The sequence below is a fragment of the Pezoporus flaviventris genome, unplaced genomic scaffold (assembly GCF_033815535.1).
Source record: "Pezoporus flaviventris isolate CSIRO_AGI_PZ_B2104156 unplaced genomic scaffold, CSIRO_AGI_Pfla_v1 ptg000015l, whole genome shotgun sequence".
Taxonomy (NCBI): domain Eukaryota; kingdom Metazoa; phylum Chordata; class Aves; order Psittaciformes; family Psittacidae; genus Pezoporus; species Pezoporus flaviventris.
The window spans coordinates 40,731,212-40,750,238 of NW_026892563.1; the positions used below are offsets into that span (position 1 = coordinate 40,731,212).

The window sequence follows — 19,027 nt, forward strand, 5'->3', positions numbered from 1 at the left end:
ATAGAGAGCACACAGTGATCAGGACAGGTGAGTTCAGCAATTAACCTGCACTTCAAAGACCTGTTCTACCTCTCTTGTTCCAGCACCCTGGCAACATCTGGTTAGTGAACAGGCTATCGACCTACAGACCCTCTTCCTGTGCTGGCAGTGGCTCCCTTCTGAGAGAAAGTGCCGGTAAGGAGAAGTTTATGTAAAGAAAGGAAGCGACTTTGAAGTGCTGTGTTCACACTGCTGGCACAGAAATAGACAGCGGAATAGTTCATCTTCACAGATAAAATATCCAAGGAGAAGTCTGAGAGGTTTGGCCGTTGAGCTTTGTATCCAGTGTGAAAGTCACCCTCAAATTCCTGATTTGGACCTAACGAATAATAGATCAACTGCAGCCCCTTCCCTGGCTGCTGCATATACCAGTACATGGCATTGTGATTATCATTTTGACTGCATGTCAGAGTAGTTCTGTCATCTTCTTTCAGCACAAGACTGGAGGTTTGGGTGATTCCAGCTCCTGTAAGACAAAGCAGAACAGAAACATATTAAAACAAGGAAGCTACATTCCCCCAGCAGCAGAGCAGCTCTCATGGCTTTACTGATTGCTTACTTGCTCCAAAGAAGCACAAGGACACACACCACGCTGTCCACATCCTCATTTCTGCCCCAATAGTCAGTGTGCCTGCCCCTACAAGACCCTTATATAGGTTCACTTCACATGCTTCTCCTAAACCAATAGCATCCATCTCTGTAACAGCTAAATCTCTGATGAAAACCAAGCTCTTTCCTGCAACAAAGTTTAATCACTTAGAATTGTTTGTGTTGGAAACACACAGAAAGTTTCAAAGTGACTCTGACTCTTCTCCTATCGGACAGTGTATTATCATCCGTGAGTAACAGAATGGGTTAAATGTTCGAGAAGAACATCTGGATTCAAATCCCATGTTGTCAGTGTTTCAAGACAGGATTTGAATCTACATGAACCGACCCTGTGGTATACTATGGTGTTATCTTTCACAAAGTAGCCTTATCACTCTCTACAGCTTCCTAAAGAAGAGAAAGGGGAGAAGGAGGTGCTGATCTCCCTGGTATCCAGATTGGATGCATGGGAATGGTTCAAAGCTGTGTCAGGGGAGGTTCAGACTTGACTTTAGGAAACATTTCTTTACCGGGAGGGGGGCAAGCACCTGAACAGGGGCTTCCTCAAGTGGTGGCTGATGGCCCTGGCTTGTCAGTTTTTAAGGAGCATTTGCACAGTGCTGTTAATGACACCCTTTAACTTTTGATAAGCCCTGACGTGATCAGGCAGTTGGACTGCATGATCCCTGTAGGTCCCTTCCAACTGAATTCTATTCTGTTCTGGTCTATCCTCTTCTCCTCTGCTCTGCTCTGGTCTCACTGTGGATCTCCAGGAAGTTGGCCTTAGACATGCAGTCTGCTTGGTAGTCTCACAGGAGTGATTTGGGACATTCATGGCCCAAGGAGGAAAGGAACCCAGGAAGAAAATTACAAGATGTTTCTTTCATGATAATGACACACACCTCCATAAAGCACTAAAGGTGTCCACAGGGATGCTATGAGCTGCCCATGCAGCCTGGTTGTTAGAATGTGGTCCACATGTTCCCCTTCACTTGCTCCATATGAGTTAATGTTTTTTCTTCTTCTTCTCTCGGGCACCCGGCTCCTATTCCCACTTGCTGGCCCCTTGGACCATTGGCATCCAAGGCAGTTGCTGCCACTCAGGACCTTCACATCCACCTTTTGATGGCACCATAACCACCTGGGCCCATAGGACTTGTGATCAGGGCAATTTCTGAATAAGTAGCAATCTACATGTTATTTTTCTTGAATGTGCATTCATTCTAATTTGCATTCTATTTTGTGCTGCCTTCCTTTCCTCTTTACAGCCTCCACACACGTCTCATCTTTCAGGACTGTGTCTCTGCCCTTGCATACAATGGTAATGGCTGCTCTTTTCTCACGTTAAACACATCTGTGGCACCTTTGTCTGCTTAGGTTCTATTCTTGTATCTTTGCAGTTTCTATTTCCTTCCTTTTATGTCTGCTTTTGGTTAACAATCTTTATTGATTGCTCACATGAGATAGAGAACACACAGTGATCGGGACAGGTGAGTTCATCAATTAACCTGCACTTCAAAGACCTGTTCTACCTCTCTTGTTCCAGCACCCTGGCAACATCTGGTTTGAGAACAGGCTATCGGCCTACAGACCCTCTTCCTGTGCTGAGAGTGGCTCCCTTCTGAGAGAAAGTGCTGGTAAGGAGAAGTTTATGTAAAGAAAGGAAGTGACTTTGAAGTGCTGTGTTCACACTGCTGGCACAGAAATAGACAGCGGAATAGTTCATCTTCGCAGATAAAATATCCAAGGAGAAGTCTGAGAGGTTTGGCCGTTGAGCTTTGTATCCAGTGTGAAAGTCACCCTCAGTTTCCTGATTTGCACCTGCAGAGTAATAGATCAACTGCAGCCCCTTCCCTGGCTGCTGCATATACCAGTACATATAAAGGTGATTATCATTTTGACTGCATGTCAGAGTAGCTTTGTCATCTTCTTTCAGCACAAGACTGGAGGTTTGGGTGATTCCAGCTCCTGTAAGACAAAGCAGAACAGAAACATGTTAGAATAAGTAAGCTACATTCTCCCAGCAGCAGAGCAGCTCCCATGGCTTTACTGATTGCTTACTTGCTCCAAAGAAGCACAAGGACACACACCAAGCCGTCCACATCCTCATTTCTGCCCCAATAGTCAGTGTGCCTGCCCCTACAAGGCCCTTATATAGGTTCACTTCACATGCTTCTCCTAAACCAATGGCATCCATCTCTGTAACAGCTAAATCTGTGTTGAAACCCAGGCTCTTTCCTAGAAGAAATTACAAGCACTTTGCAGTGTGTGTCTTTTGGAAACACACAGAAAGTTTCAAGCTTACTCTGACTGTTCTTCTATCAGACAGAGTATTATCATAAGTGACAATTGTCTTTTTATTCACACTTGTATGTTTGATTTCAACTTTAGATCTTTTGTGTCCAGGATAAACCAGAAAATGTTCTGTTTAACCAAGTATAATGATTCTTTGGTATTGGTGACAGGGAGAATGATGATTTCTGGAGATGAGGAAATACAATAAGTATGCTCAGACCTTCATTAGTTTTCTTCCTTCTCTAACTTTCAGAACTAGTATGGATGATCTTGTTCTGGAAGGAGCTTTGTACATGAGTCTTTTGTAGCCTTAGCACACCACAGGTGAAGGAGACTTGGCTTGATCCTGAAGTAAACATATGACAACTTCTTTTCCCTTAGTTGTGCCAGCAGTACCTGTACTAATGCTAAACCCAGCTTCCGGGATTCAGAAGTATGCCACTGTCTCTGACACAGTCTTTTAACCCGTGTTAAGAAGGCTGATGGCTGTCCTACCATGGCTTTTGGATGCTCAGTGGGAACCATCACACTAGTTGCATTTGCTAGTGTGCTTTGAAGTGAGGCCTCAGACTGAATTCCCGAAATCAACCAACTGAAGATATGTGCTATCTAAGCTATTTTCTTTTTGAAGTGAAATGATACCATCTGCTGGAATGAATGGGTGCTTACAGTGATCCTTAGGGGCTGTATTTCCCACCGTTCTCTAGTTCTGCATTAGCAGAACTGCATGGAAAGGGGAATGGAACTAATATACCAGAAACAAGTTTGTCAGTCATTAAACTGGCAACTGTGAAATGTTGAATTGAAAGTGTTGACTCAGGAACACACAAGTTCTTTACCTATAGGAGAAAGATCCCAGAGCTGAGATTGAGACTAGGATTTCCCAAAGCCAACATAATGCAGCTAAGGAAGGGAACCAGTGTGGGAAGCAGCCTGATGAGGTACCTAAGCAGATCTGCTGTAAAAGTTGTCCTAAGCTGCAGGTTAACAGGCTGGAAAGCAATACTCCCTTTCACATAGAAAACAGGTTTCCTCTGGGTTGATGTGGGACTGGGGGCAGAGAAATGGTTGACAGCAATAAGAATGGGTTAAATGTTCAAGAACATCTAGATGTAAATCCCATGTTGTCATTGTTTCATGACAGGATCTGAACCCATCCAAACCAACTTTTAAATGTTCTCCATATCCTGGTGCACTGCACTAACAACTGGTTTAAGAACGCGAGCAGTCAATCTGCATGACGAGTGTCAAAATGCTTGGAATGTATAGGCAGGCTCCTACAAAATGGATAAATGAACACATTTAGACTGGAGCTCCACTGAAGTGGCACAAGTTTAGCTATTCCTTTACCTTTGAGCCTATAATGAAAGCTTACAACTGGCCAGTGACAACTGACGAAAGAAGTTTGGGTGCAAAGCATTGAATTACAAGGGAAATATTAATTCATGTGCATGTGTCCCAGCCAAACTAGGGAAAGGCAAACGTTTTTTACACACGATTCATCTACCCTTCAAATGTTCGTGTACTGCACAATTTGACTGATTACTGACAGCCACATCACTGATTATCAGTCATAATATAACTGCAAAGCAGATTTGTCCCCCAGAAGAGCATTAAACAACCCTACCTACAGAGGAGGACACACAGACTTCACCGCATCATTCCACAAGGATCGGGAACCTACAGCAGCACCAACCTACCCCTGCCCTCCTGCTTCACAGACTCCAAAGGCAGAATTTAGCTAGGGCTCTTCAAGGAGCTAGAGACAGGGAGCAACATCACCCATGGGAGCAGACCAAGCACCCCATGCATGTGTGGAAGGGCTCTGGCTTCGACAGCGATTTCCGTGAGCACGGAAACCGTGACCAATTTCATGCAGCTTTTCTCTCCCAGCCCCAGCACGGCCGGAGAGAGGAGAGGTGTGCTCGGGGGCGGCCCCTGCGGGCACTCCCCACTCCCAGGAACAGCCTTTACACAGCAGCAAAGGGCAGAAACCCCACAGCCTGCGGAGTTTTAATCCCTTTCACTCCTTCCTTGGGTCTTCCCCTTCCCCCCCTCCCGAACGCAGAGATCCGAGGAGATCCTCGACCACGGCTCTTTCTCAGCTCTCTCCGGCCAGGCTCACAATGCCCTTCCCCTCCGGCCCGCCCGCCACAATACCTTCTGCAGGGCTCCAGCATCACCCCCTCCACTTCCCAGCATCGCTCATGTAGTTTTCGCAGGAGCCCTTCCCGCTAGAGCCATGCCGGCCGCTCTCCCGGCATCAGGAAACTTGGACAAAGACCATTTTCACGGTGCAAGTGACACCGCCTCCATGGGCCAGCGCCAGGTCCCTCTCGCTCTGCGCCCACTGCCTCTTTGTCCCCTGGCCCCGGGCACAGCTCTTGGCCCTCGACCGATGCCTTCCACGGGTTGGATGCCTGCGAGCGGTCCCGCTCCCCGCACTCCTCTCCAGGAGCGGCTTTTCCTTCTCCTCTCCTCTTCTCACCCCGATCCCGCTCTCCTACAAGAGTCTCTCCCTCTCTCTCTCTCCTCCTCCCTCTTCCCAGGAGCTGCCTCTCTCTTTCCTCCCCTTCCTCCCCTCCCTCTCCCGGGCTCATCCCGCTGCTTTCCCCCTGCCGCCCGCTCCTCCCCTCCCCGCCCCTCCTCTTCTGCTGCCCCCCTCCCCAGCGCTGTTCAGTGCCGAGGCCCGGCCCAGCGCAGCAGCGATCGGCAGCAAACGAGGGTGGGAGCGGGCTGCGCGATCCCGCACGGAGGCGGCGGCCGCCATTCCCGGCCCCGTGGCGGCGAGCAGCGTCCTCTCTCCCTCCGTTGCCGGCTCACTCGGCCCCCGCCGCCTCCCTCCTGCCGGCTGCCGCAGCCGGGGGTACCCAGGGGTCGAGCGGGGCGCGGAGCCCCCGTCGTGTGGCAACCGCTGCACTGTGCGGCACCGGGTTCCGTCCTCGATCCCGGCCCTTGCTGCACAGGCTCTCCCCCGCTTCCTCCGCTACAATGACAAGTTAACGTGGTATTTCAGCTGAGGGCATCCAAGCTTGTGCGAAAGAGCCCTGATGAAGTTATCCTAACCAGCAGTATGAAAAGACCCTGTCCCTGTCAGGTCAAGTTTTCTAAATAAGTATTTGTTTTCTCTGTCGCTTTCTATTGCTTTCTCCCTTCCCTTTCAGCAAACGATCGGAGAAGTGCTCCAGCTGGGAAATCTGTGTCCATCATGCTCATTTTCAAGAGTGTTTTGAATGGGATGTTTGTGATGGGGCTGACGCTTAGGTCCAAGAAGAGGAACCGATTCCACTCTGTACAGAATTGTCCCATCTCTGGTTGGGACAGGAGACTGCAGTGGTGCTTCTCTCCCGCTGTCTCCTGAACCCTTCTGCTTCCCCAAGAATTCCTGTTAGCCTTTGCAAAAACGCAAGGAGTTGGATGGCTGGGCACAGCCCTGCCCTTTAACTCTAGTGCTTAACAAAGGCAGTAAGGGCCACAGGGAGGTACCGAAAGGCCTGAATACTCTGTTACCATATGAGGAGTTCTTTTGAGATGGCAAATCATTCCCCAGCAAAGCCGTGATACCAGGATGAAGATTTACAGACTACTGCCAATCATCGACCACTCTATAAATAGTGGTCCTGAGTGAGAACCCCTTTGAGCACTCCTGGACCACAGAGGGCACTTGTCTCCCTCTGAGTAGGATGCTGCTCAGAGCCTGTGAACTCTCAAGGTTTATACAATAGGGGGATCATCTGCCTGGGCTGTCACTGTAGTTCACTGACACCGAGCCCTTCGACCCTGGAGGAAGGCTGAGAAAGCTGACGTGAGTATAGTCTTAGTAATACCCCTTTTCACTGCTCCTGAGAGGAATTTTTAATATACGTATGTCTATATATGTAACACATCTCTACATCAAGATATCCACACATCTCTTAGCGTCTTGTGTTAGTACAGACGCTTAACTGTAAGTGCATGCATAAAAGCTTCAATAGTCGAGTGCTTTTAGAAATTTTGTGATTCACCTTAGCAATACATACTGCTGCTAATTTACATCTGTCATCCTGTAGACATAAACCAGGTCTGAGACTAAGACTGGGTTCAGCCACATCCAGACTCCTCTCTGAGAGGAAGTTTAGAAAGCAAGGGGGTCTAGTCTGAACCCAGTGACCCAACGGGAGGATTTCCTTATTCCCCATATTCTTTTTGAAAATAGCCAGGGTCTTCAACAGAAGGAGGAAGTATCTCTGAAGGGCTCAGCAGAAAAAGGTACCTCAGAATCAGAGCAGGGGACTTGCAAATAGTTGCTTGAAAACATCTCTTTAAGGGAACAGCAGCTGAATTTGAGCAAAACAGGATGTGGTTTGACATTCACCCAAAAAGAATCATTCTGATAATGCATTGGCCTCTCAGCACACCACCCCTCCCCAGTCTTTCAGGATGAGGCTCAAGGTAGAGCTCTCTGCTCACCATATTACAGTTGGACAGAAATAGTGACACATATGGGCCTTAGGAAACCTGGTGGGGGTTTTGTCTCCTGTTATCAAACGATCTTCTTGTTACTGGAGTCTGCGGATGGGGTTTGCACCTGCAGCTGCTGTTTCTGTTGAGCAACAGAGAGCAAAGGAAAGACTTGTGGGTTTGGGGGAGGTACTGACCTGCTTTTACAAAGTGAGGGAAAATATAATCACAAAATACATTCTGTTTTCTCTAATCAGAGTCTAATCTGGACTGCGTTGTTCTTATTGAGCTGTGAAAGAGGTAGAAGTATGAGGCATAAAAAGATGTAAGACACGTAGTAGCATATTCTTCACTGTGTAGCCAGACGTAAACTATATAGAGCAATTTCTGAATAAATTTCAATCTACATGTTGTTTTCCTTGAATGTGAATTCACTCTAAGTTGCATACTATTTTGTGCTATCTCCCTTTCCTCTTTACAGCCTCCATACGCATGGAACTTTTCAGGACTCTGTCTATACACATGCAGACCATGGTAATGGATCCTCTTTTCTCATTTCAAGCTCATCTGTACCATGTTTGCTTAGTTTCTATTCTTGTATCTTTGCAGTTTCTATTTCCTTCATTTTATGTCTGCTTTTGGTTAACAATCTTTATTGATTGCTCACATGAGATAGAGAGCACACAGTGATCAGGACAGGTGAGTTCAGCAATTAACCTGCACTTCAAAGACCTGTTCTACCTCTCTTATTCCATCTCCTTGGCAGCATCTGGTTTGTGAACAGGCTATTGGCCTACGGACCATCATCCTGTGCTGAGAGAAGCTCTCTTCTGAAAGAAAGTGCTGGTAAAGAGAAGTTTATGTAAAGAAAGGAAGTGACTTTGAAGTGCTGTGTTCAAACTGCTGGCGCAGAAATAGACAGCGGAATAGTTCATCTTCACAGATAAAATATCCAAAGAGAAGTCTGAGCGGTTTGGCCGTTGAGCTTTGTATCCAGTGTGAAAGTCACCCTCAAATTCCTGATTTGGACCTGCAGAATAATAAATTAATTGCAGCCCCTTCCCTGGCTGCTGCAGAAACCAGTACATGGCATTGTGATTATCATTTTGACTGCATGTCAGAGTAGCTTTGTCATCTTCTTTCAGCACAAGACTGGAGGTTTGGGTGATTCCAGCTCCTGTAAGACAAAGCAGAACAGAAACATATTAAAACAAGGAAGCTACATTCTCCCAGCAGCAGAGCAGCTCTCATGGCTTTACTGATTGCTTACTTGCTCCAAAGAAGCACAAGGACACACACCAAGCCGTCCACATCCTCATTTGTGCCCCAATAGTCAGTGTGCCTGCCCCTACAAGGCCCTTATATAGGTTCACTTCACATGCTTCTCCTAAACCAATGGCATCCATCTCTGTAACAGCTAAATCTATGCTGAAAACCTAGCTCCTGCAACAAATTTCAAGCAGTTTGAATTGTTTGTGTTGGAAACACACAGAAAGTTTCAAAGTGACTGTGACTCTTGTTCTATGGGACAGTGTATTAACATATGTGAATAACAGAATGGGTTAAATGTTCAAGAAGAACATCTGGATTCAAATCCCATGTTGTCAGTGTTTCAAAACAGGATTTCAATCCAAATGAACCTACTCTCTTGTGTTCTGTGTTGTTGTACATCACAAAGTAGCCTTATCACTATCTACAGCTTCCTAAAGAAGAGAAAGGGGAGAGGGCGGTGCTGATCTCTTCTCCCTGGTATCCAGATTGGATGCATGGGAATGGTTCAAAGCTGTGTCAGGGGAAACATTTTTTTATCGGGAGGGAGGCAAGCACCTGAACAGGGGCTTCCTCAAATGGTGGCTGATGGCCCTGGCTTGTCAGTTTTTAAGGAGCATTTGCACAGTGCTGTTAATGACACCCTTTAACTTTTGATAAGCCCTGACGTGATCAGGCAGTTGGACTGCATGATCCCTGTAGGTCCCTTCCAACTGAATTCTATTCTGTTCTGGTCTATCCTGTTCTCCTCTGCTCTGCTCTGGTCGCACTGTGGATCTCCAGGAAACTGGCCTTAGACATGCAGTCTGCTTGGTAGTCTCACAGGAGTGATTTGGGACATTCATGGCCCAAGGAGGAAAGGAACCTAGGAAGAAAATTACAAGATGTTTCTTTCATGATAATGACACCACCTCCATAAAAGGACTAAAGCTGTCCAAGGGATGCTATAAGCTGCCCATGCAGCCTGGTTGTTAGAATGTGGTCCACATGTTCCCCTTCACTTGCCAAATATGAGTTAATGTTTTTCCTCTTTTTCTCTAGGGCCCCCTGCTCCTGTTTTCTGTAGCTGGCCCCATGGAATGGTGGCATCCAAGGCAGTTGCTGGGACTCGGGACCTTCACTCCCTCCATTTGATTATAGTATTTTCCTTGAATGTGAATTTATTCTAAGTTGCATTCTATTTTGTGCTATCTCCCTTTCCTCTTTACAGCCTCCATACACATGGAAATTCTCAGGACTGTGTCTATGTACTTGAAGACCATGGTAATGGATACTCTTTTGTCATTTTAAGCTCATCTGTGGCGCGTCTGTCTGCTTAGCTTCTTGTATCTTTAAAGTTTCTAGTTCCTTCCTTTTATGACTGCTTTTTGTTAACAATCTTTATTGATTGCTCACATGAGATAGAGAGCACACAGTGATCAGGACAGGTGAGTTCATCAATTAACCTGCACTTCAAAGACCTGTTCTACCTCTCTTGTTCCAGCACCCTGGCAACATCTGGTTTGTGAACAGGCTATCGACCTACAGACCCTCTTCCTGTGCTGAGAGTGGCTCCCTTCTGAGAGAAAGTGCCGGTAAGGAGAAGTTTATGTAAAGAAAGGAAGTGACTTTGAAGTGCTGTGTTCACACTGCTGGCACAGAAATAGACAGCGGAATAGTTCATCTTCACAGATAAAATATCCAAGGAGAAGTCTGAGAGGTTTGGCCGTTGAGCTTTGTATCCAGTGTGAAAGTCACCCTCAAGTTCCTAATTTGCACCTATGGAATAATAGATCAACTGCAGCCCCTTCCCTGGCTGCTGCATATACCAGAACATGGAAATGTGATTATCATTTTGACTGCATGTCAGAGTAGTTCTGTCATCTTCTTTCAGCACAAGACTGGAGGTTTGTGTAACTCGAGCTCCTATAAGACAAAGCAGAACAGAAACATATTAAAACAAGGAAGCTACATTCTCCCAGCAGCAGAGCAGCTCTCATGGCTTTACTGATTGCTTACTTGCTCCAAAGAAGCACAAGGACACACACCAAGCCGTCCACATCCTCATTTCTGCCCCAATAGTCAGTGTGCCTGCCCCTACAAGGCCCTTATATAGGTTCACTTCACATGCTTCTCCTAAACCAATGGCATCCATCTCTGTAACGGCTAAATCTATGCTGAAAACCAAGCTCCTTCCTGCAACAAATTTCAAGCACTTTGAAGTGTCTGTTGGAAACACAGTTTGAAACTGACTCTGACTCTTGCTCTGTGGGACAGAGTATTATTATAAGTGACAGTTGTCTTTTTATTCACACTCACGTTTGATTTCTTCTTTTGACCTTTTCTTTCAAGAATGAACCAGAAAATGTTGGTTTTAACCAAGTAAAATTATTCTTTGGTATTGGTGACTGCCAGAATGTTGATTTCTGGGAAAAAGCAAATGCAATACAGATGCTCAGACCTTCATCAGCTTTCTTCCTTCTCAAACTTTTAGAACCAGTATGGATGATCCTGTTCTATTTAAACTATTTTCTTTTCGAAGGGGAATGTTGCCCTCTGCTGGAATCAATGGGTGCTCACAGTGATCCTTTGATGCTGTGTTTCCCACCGTTCTCCCGTTCTGCATTAGCAGAGCTGCATGGAAAGGGGAATGGAACAAATATACCAGAGGTATATTCCGTCTCAGCATATATATGGAATATGGTCATCTTCCTTTGGATCTTAAGAGCTGTAAAATTCCAGGGCGCACATGAGATTCCAAGAACATGTGTTTCAGAACCAGGGCCACAGTGTTTCATTTCAGCTTGTATTTTATGAGATCAGCAGGACTATATGGGAGAAGGAGGAAATCTTTCTGGTTAAAGGTATTGCAAGATAGAGGCATATACATTTAAGGTACTTTTAATTAACAGATATGACAATATACTTAATATTTGCACTCAAAATGCACTTGTTACTGAAAGAAAGAAGATCGGTATTTCTAGATCTACAACCACCATTCATTTTTGCACTGTTCAGATGTTTCAAATAATTTTATTACATACTGGCTAAAATGAACTAGAATCTGATTCTACAAACAGTTAAACATCTGGGCTGAATCTAAGTGACATTAATAACTTTCTCCTAGCTTGATGAGTGTAATCTGTTAATCAGGCTTCCTTTCACTGTGCAACAATGTACACAAACCCTATTATATTTCATGATTCTATCTCACCTTAAGTAAAGAACTCATGCAGTTAGTGACACTCACTTTAAGACACTGCACTGGTAAAGAAGGGAGCCTTAAACGGAAGTTAGGTCCATAAACAAGAATTAGGTCCCAAAGCATCCCTGTGCTGTTCTGTTCATAACCAGACTACTACTTGAAATAGAAAAATATCCCACAAGCTGAAGCACACATAGAACTTCACTGCTTCATTTTTAAATCTGAGTGCCTTGACTTTTTCATAGAGAAAGATAAAGGATTTTAAATAAACATTAATAAAATGCCATAACTAAGATATACATGGGCTTCTCCATAGCTTGAACACTACTAACTTTTACAGATATATACCTGAAATCACAGAACAATACTTATTGTCTTTTCTTCACAAGTTTTTGAAGCTGTTTAGTCGAAGTTGAAAATGAGTTTGGTAAACAGCATGATTATAGGGATGTACTTACAATGATGTAGATGTGATATCTGGAAGTCTGGACTTCGGAGGAGCTAGCTTTGGAGATGATCCAAGCAGGCTTTGCCAAGACCTTTGCTCATACTTACAACACTGAGCATAAGAAGCATCAATTTCAGTTGTTAACAGCCTCTCTGTACTCAAACAGAAACAACAGACATGCATAGTATTGCTGAGAGCCATAATGCAGATCAGCACGCTTAGTCCTGGCCTCTGGTTTCCTGTACAACTTTGGATTGCCTGGCACACCATTCTAGAAACAAGGAAAGACTGATGGTCCATCACACCAACCCCTCTGCTTGTAACTACGGGCATGGTCATCTAGAACAGCTGTAGGAGAACACTAGACAATGATGCAAGGACCGGGCTGAAGTTTCTCCCAAACGCTCCTGTAAGGGTTCACACAACATCCCAAAGTATGCTCCAACACCAGTGCTGATGCACAGTCATTTGGCTCACAGCCCGCCACCAGGTAGCAGGATAACGCAGACGCAATGTGTTTGAGGTAGAATGGACAACAGCAGGGAAGAGGAAGCCAGGCTTGCCTGGCTGCTATCGAGAGAGATAGAGAGATGCTGCTATCGTGAGAGAGAGAGAGAGCTGCTATCGGGGTAGACTGCACAAAGTGACTGCCTGCTAGCCTATCAGGATAGGGACCATTAGTTTTCACTGTTAGCAGAAAAATGGTTTTGGACTTCTCACCTTTCTCTTTTGCTTCTGAGCCTGAAAACTCCCCTACAGGATAGGATTTTTTCCCTCCAGCATAGTATGTTTCATGAATTTATGGGTCAGACCACTAAATTACCTCTGAGCATTCCATCAGTACAAATGCTGCTAAAGCAAGCCTCACAGCTAGCCATAAACACAACTAACAGCTGCTTGGGAATGTGAGCGCTCAGTGGGCCACTTTTGGAAAGCATCCTGGCACTGCAGGATGAATGCTTACCCTTGGGTAAGGTCTGAAAACCAAAACCTCTCTCTAGCTCAGAACCCACCTCACTGCCTGCCTAAAGGCTTCTGACTGTTCCCTGAAGAGAATTTATCTTGTTCTGCGGCTCCTGCTTAGACCCTCAAGACTAAGCTGCTCCACTACAGAGTTAAACAGATCAAAGGTGCCATGTCAGCTTGGTCCTGTGAGGTTTCTCAGCCTTCATGTTTGTCTCAAGAACAGTCTTGTATTTATCTGAAGTTGCAGCTTTTTCTTAAAACTATGGTTTTTCTCTGAGCCAAAGAATGCTTATTCAAGTATGCAAACTGTTGCAGTTACACACAGAAATCTTTCAACTACATCTATGTTCGTCTTCGTGATCGTGCAACTAGAAAGCACCTCCCTGCAAGCAGATTACATTAGCTACTGTAGGAGAGGTATCCTTTTCCTCATCTGCATTTTGTGCACAGACAAGCCATACACTACGTCCTCTCCAAGCAGACACAAAATCAACTGTAAGGATGCAACAACGGCACCATAAATCTTGCATGCACAAATAAAAATAAATAAATGAAAATAAAATAGATAATATAAATATATGAATATATAAATAAAAATGAAAAGTAAAAAAATAAAATAATATATATATATATGTGAGTGCCCTGGCCAATGTGCTTGAAGCACAGCAACAACTTCACCACTTTTACTTCTTTTTCTACAGCTGATTTCCTACTTGATTATACCTTGTCAAAGTGCTGCTCTCTCTTATGCAGGTGGCATCTAGGCAAGACCACCCTGCTTAGTCTCAAGTCACCATATATAGTCCAAATGAAATTAATCAGGATGACGTTTCTCTGTAGCAATTTCATTCACAGAAGAAAAACTGGGTCTTGTGTTTTAACGTCCCGAGATTATTCCTGTTTCGCCAGTTGTGACTGCAATTTTCCAGTGTGTAAAACCCATGGATATATCCCAGCAAAGGAACTGCACTTACATAAAAAGATGTAATTATTGTAACCAGAATTTACCACCAATGCTTTAAGAAAAAGAAGGCAACAATTTAAAGGACCTTGTAATGAGGACATTAATGTTGTTTTTTTCAGGGAGCAATAAGAGCAATTCTTCCCACAAGAGAAGACGACAACAAAGCAGGCAGAAGCAGCATCCTCACTAATAAGGCAACAGTCCCACAGTACACGAGCAGGGCTGGTGACAATGAAAAGTTCCATCAGCTGATCATTAGACAAACACAAAGCGACAAGTCAAGACCCTGTGCCATCCGTGATCCAAATCAGCAAGTCAGAAGCAACGAGCCGATTGCTGAGCTGAGTAGCTCGAGAGAGGACGCCTTGAACACCAGAGCGGGGGGGAAGCTCAGCGTCCAGGAGCCTCAATTCAGAGCGGCAGTGAGCGCGATGGAGGGCTCTTGCCTCATGACCAGGATCTGGTATGGGAGCTCTGCTCTCACTGCCCTGGCGTTGGGCAGTGTAGGCACCGAGACAGAGCCGATGAGAGGGGAGGCTGCAGTGCAGAGCTCGGAGTGTAGAGAGTGCCTGCACTGTGCTTGTGAGGGAAAGGTGCACAATGGGCAGGGTTGCACTCGGTCTGCATTGATGGAGGTCCTCCTGCAGCAGGGGCTGAGCTGCTGAGCGCTGTCAATAGGCTGCAAGATGTGAGGGAAGCTGAGAGGAAGCAGCACTGCTTACTCCAGGCCCAAACTGTGAAGGGGCTTCAAGCATCCATCATAGTGCATGCAGGAAAGAAGGGCAGTAATCCAGGGAGCTGGGAGCTAGTAACAAAAAAAGTTGTTTGGGAGGAAGAGGACCATTAAAAACAAGGGGCTTCCTCCTAAATCTGCTGTTCCCACCCAGAACCACTTTGCTGTCCTGCAGGGGGCTAAGGAGGAAGCACACATCTTGCCACATGAGCTACCGGCTGATGATGCACAGGTTAAGAAGATCACTACTGGTGCTGCCAGGGAAAAGGAGCGGGTCATAGAAGTAGGGGACTCTACTTTGAAAGGCACAGAGGCACCCATGTGTCGGCCTGAACCAGTCTCAAAGAAGGTGTGTTGCCTCCCAGGGGCTCGTATCAGGGATATTGCAGAGAGGCTGCCTGCTCTAGTAAGTGCCACTGACTATTACCCACTTCTAGTGGTCCATGTGGGTGCTAGTAATACAGATAGCAGGAACCCAGAGAACATTAAGAAGGACTACAGAGCCCTGGGAGAGGTGGTCAGGGGCTCTGGAGCTCAGATAGGTTTTTAATCAATTCTCCAGGATAAAGGGAAGTACTTTAAAAAGACGAGGCAGATTTGTCAGGTTAATAAATGGTTATAACAGTGGTGCCATAGTCAGGGGTTTGGGTATTTAGAACATGGGACTTGATTTGGGAGGCCAGGTCTACTGGAGTCTGGTGGAGTTGGCTTGCCAGCCTAAGAAAGCTTTGAACTAGATGTGTTTGGGAAGGGGGGCATTGATCCATTCCAGCACTCCCAGTCAGTTGCCAGCACCTGCAATAAATGCTTGGAGCAATGCAGAGATATTTCAGCCGCTCAAGCCAATGAGCCGGCTTTGTTTGGAGAACGGCTCAGATGCCTCTGTACAAATGCCCGTAGTATGGGGAACAAACAAGAGGAATTAGAGATGTGTGCACATCTATGGAGATACGGTATAATTGGTATCAATTATAACATGGTGGGATGGCTCCTGTGAATGGAGTGTTGGAATGGAAGGTTACAGGCTCTCTTTAGAAAAGACAGGCCCAGCAGACAGGGAGGGGTGGTGCTATTTATGTTAGCGTTAGGCTGGAGAGTATGGAACTCTGTCTGGGGACAGGTGATCAGTTAACAGAGAGTTTGTGGATCAGTGTTAAAGGGAGAACAGCAATGGGGGGCATTACTGTTGGGATCTGTTACAGACCGCCTGATCAAGAGGACTCTGTGGATGAAGCACTCTATAGACCAATAGGAACAGCCTCACACTTGCAGGTCCTTGTCCTCCTGAGGGACTTCAACCACCCTGGTATCTGTTGGAGGGATGGTACGTCCCGGCACAAGCAATCCAGGAGGTTCCTTGATTTTGTGGAAGACAACTTCCTCTGGCAAGTAATAGAGGAGCTGACAAGGAGAGAGGTGCAATACTTGACCTCGTGTTCACCAAAAAGGAGGGGCTGGTTGGGAATGTGATGTTCCAGGGCAGTCTTGGTTGCAGCAATCATGAGATGGTCAGATTTGAGATCCTCAGGACAGTGAGAAAAGCATGTAGCAAGCTCACTGCCCTGGACTTCAAGAGAGCAGACTTTGGCCTCTTCAGGAACCTGCATAGTAAGGTTCCATGGGATATAGCCCTAGAGGGCAGGGGGGGCCAAGACTGTTGGTTGATAATCGAGGATCACCTGCTACAAGCTCAGGAGTGTTGCGTCCAGACGAGAAGGAAATCCAGCAGGAGGACCAGGAGACCTCCACGGATGGATAAGGAGCTGCTGAGGAAACTTAGAGGGGAGAAAGAGGCTTATAAAAGGTGGAAGGAAGGACAGACAGGAGGCCTAGGGAATACAGGGATGTTGTCCGGGAAGCAAGGGACCAGGCTGGGGAAGCTAAGGCCCAGTTAGAATTAAACTTGGCAAGGAATATGAAAGACAACAGGAAGGGATTCTATAGGTACGTAGCGAATAGAAGACAGACTAGGGACAATGTGGGCCCCCTCTGGAAACTGTTGGGAGAACTGGCTAGCCTGGGTTTGGAGAAGGCTGAGGCTCTTAATGACTTCTTTGTGTCAGTCTTCACTGGCAAATGCTCTGACCACACCACCCAAGTCTTGGAAGGCAGATGCAGGGACGGTGAGAATGAAGACCTTAGGCCCACTGTAGGAAAGGATCAGGTCTGAGACCATCTTGAGAACCTGAACATGCACAAGTCCATGGGACCTGATGAAGTCCGTCTGCGGATCCTGAAGGAGCTGGCGAATGAAGTTGCGAAGCCACTGACCATCATATTTGAAAAGTCATGGCAGTCAGGTGAAGTTCCCAACGACTGGAAAAAGGGAAATATAACCCCCATTTTCAAGAAGGGGAAAATGGATGACCCAGGGAACGAACTACAGACCAGCCAGTCTCACCTCTGTGCCTGGCAAAATCTTGGAGCAGATTCTCCTGGAAGGCATGCTAAGGCACATGAAAAACAACAAGGTGCTTGGTGACAGCCAGCATGGCTTCACTAAGGGGTAGTCCTGCCTGACTGATTTGGTGGCCTTCTACGATGGGGCTACCGAACTGATGGACAGGGGTAGAGCAGTTGATGTCATCTACCTGGACTTGTGCAAAGCGTTTGACACTGTCCCACACGACATCCTTGTCTCTAAATTGGAGCGACATCAATTTGATGGATGGACCACTCGGTGGAGAAAGAACTGGCTGGATGGCCACATGCAAAGAGATGTGGTCAATGGCTCAATGCCCATTTGGAGACCAGTAACGAGTGGTGTCCCTCAGGGATCAGTGTTGTTCAGCATCTTTGTCGGCGACATGGACAGTGGGATTGAGTGCGCCCTCAGCAAGTTTGCTGATGACACCAAGCTGTGTGGTTCGGTTGATACCCTGGAGGGAAGGAATGCCATCCAGAGGGACCTCGACACGCTTGTGACACGGGCTGAGGCCAGCCTCGTGCAGTTCAGCCAAGCCAAGTGCAAGGTCCTACACCTGGGTCAGAGCAATCCCAGGCACAGCTGCAGATTCTGCAGAGAAGAGATTCAGAGCAGCCCTGAGGAGAAGGACTTGGGGGTGTTGGTCAATGAGAAACTGAACATGAGTGTGCGCTTGCAGCACAGAAGCCACCCTTGTGCTGGGCTGCATCAAAAGCAGTGTGACCAGCAGGTCGAAGGAGGTGATCCTGCCCCTCTACTCTGCTCTCGTGAGACCTCACTCAGAGTATTGTGTGCAGTTCTGGTGTCCTCAACATAAAAAGGACATGGAACTGTTGGAACAAGGCCAGAGGAGGGCCACGAGGATGATCAGGGGACTGGAGCACCTCCCGTATGAAGACAGGCTGAGGAAGTTGGGGCTGTTCAGCCTGGAGAAGAGAAGGCTGTGTGGAGACCTCATAGGGTTGCCTTCCAGTGTCTGAAGGGGGCTATAAGGATGGTGGGGAAGACCTCTTCATTAGAGACTGTACTGGTAGGACAAGGGGTAATGGGTTCAAACTTAAATAGGGGAAGTTTAGACTAGATATAAGGAGTGAAGTTCTTTACTGTGAGGGTGATGAGGCACTGGAATGGGTTGCCCAGGGAAGTTGTGAATGTTCCATCCCTGGCAGTGCTCAAAGCTGGGTTGGACAGAGCCTTGGGTGACATGTTTAGTGAGGGTTGTCCCTGTCCATGGTATGGGGGTTGGAACTTGATTATCTTAAGGTTCTTTCCGACTTTAACAATTCTATGATTCTATGAAACAAGAAATGTAAAGAGGCACTACCTACTATGTAACTTAAAAGGGAATTTGTGCCTAGGTTTGAGCATCAATTGCCCCAGCTTGTGGGGCAATGGGCAGAGACTGCATTGTTGGAGGGTGCAGGTGAGGTTGTTCAGGGCAGTTAAGGCTTATTGGTGCACTCAGGATTCTGACTGTCTTGTCTGAAAAAATACAGCATCATAGAAGAAATCACAGACTCGTAGGAAAAAAAACATGTAGCATCACACTGTCACCAGGATAATGCTGACTTTATAAAGAGAGAGCACCCATTACTTCAAGATATTTACTACACAACAGAGAAGCATAGCATGGTAGTAGTTAATGATTAACCTTTGGCACTTAAAATTCATGAGAA

At 46.3% G+C, this 19,027-nt stretch overlaps 1 long non-coding RNA gene and 1 gene segment (V, D, J or C); both read right to left on the reverse strand.

Annotated features, from left to right (window-relative positions):
- Window positions 1-340: 340 nt before the first annotated feature.
- On the reverse strand, window positions 341-2,861 carry LOC133269679 (T cell receptor beta variable 19-like). The segment is given in 3 exon segments: window positions 341-505; window positions 2,220-2,595; window positions 2,689-2,861. Coding segments are annotated over 3 exon segments (558 nt in total).
- A 5,137-nt stretch (window positions 2,862-7,998) lies between these two features.
- Window positions 7,999-8,796, reverse strand: LOC133269680 (uncharacterized). Its single transcript, XR_009743519.1, has 2 exons — window positions 8,633-8,796; window positions 7,999-8,539 (listed from the first exon to the last, which is right to left on the reverse strand). It is a non-coding gene; the product is annotated as an uncharacterized LOC133269680 (long non-coding RNA).
- Between the last annotated feature and the right edge of the window lie 10,231 nt (window positions 8,797-19,027).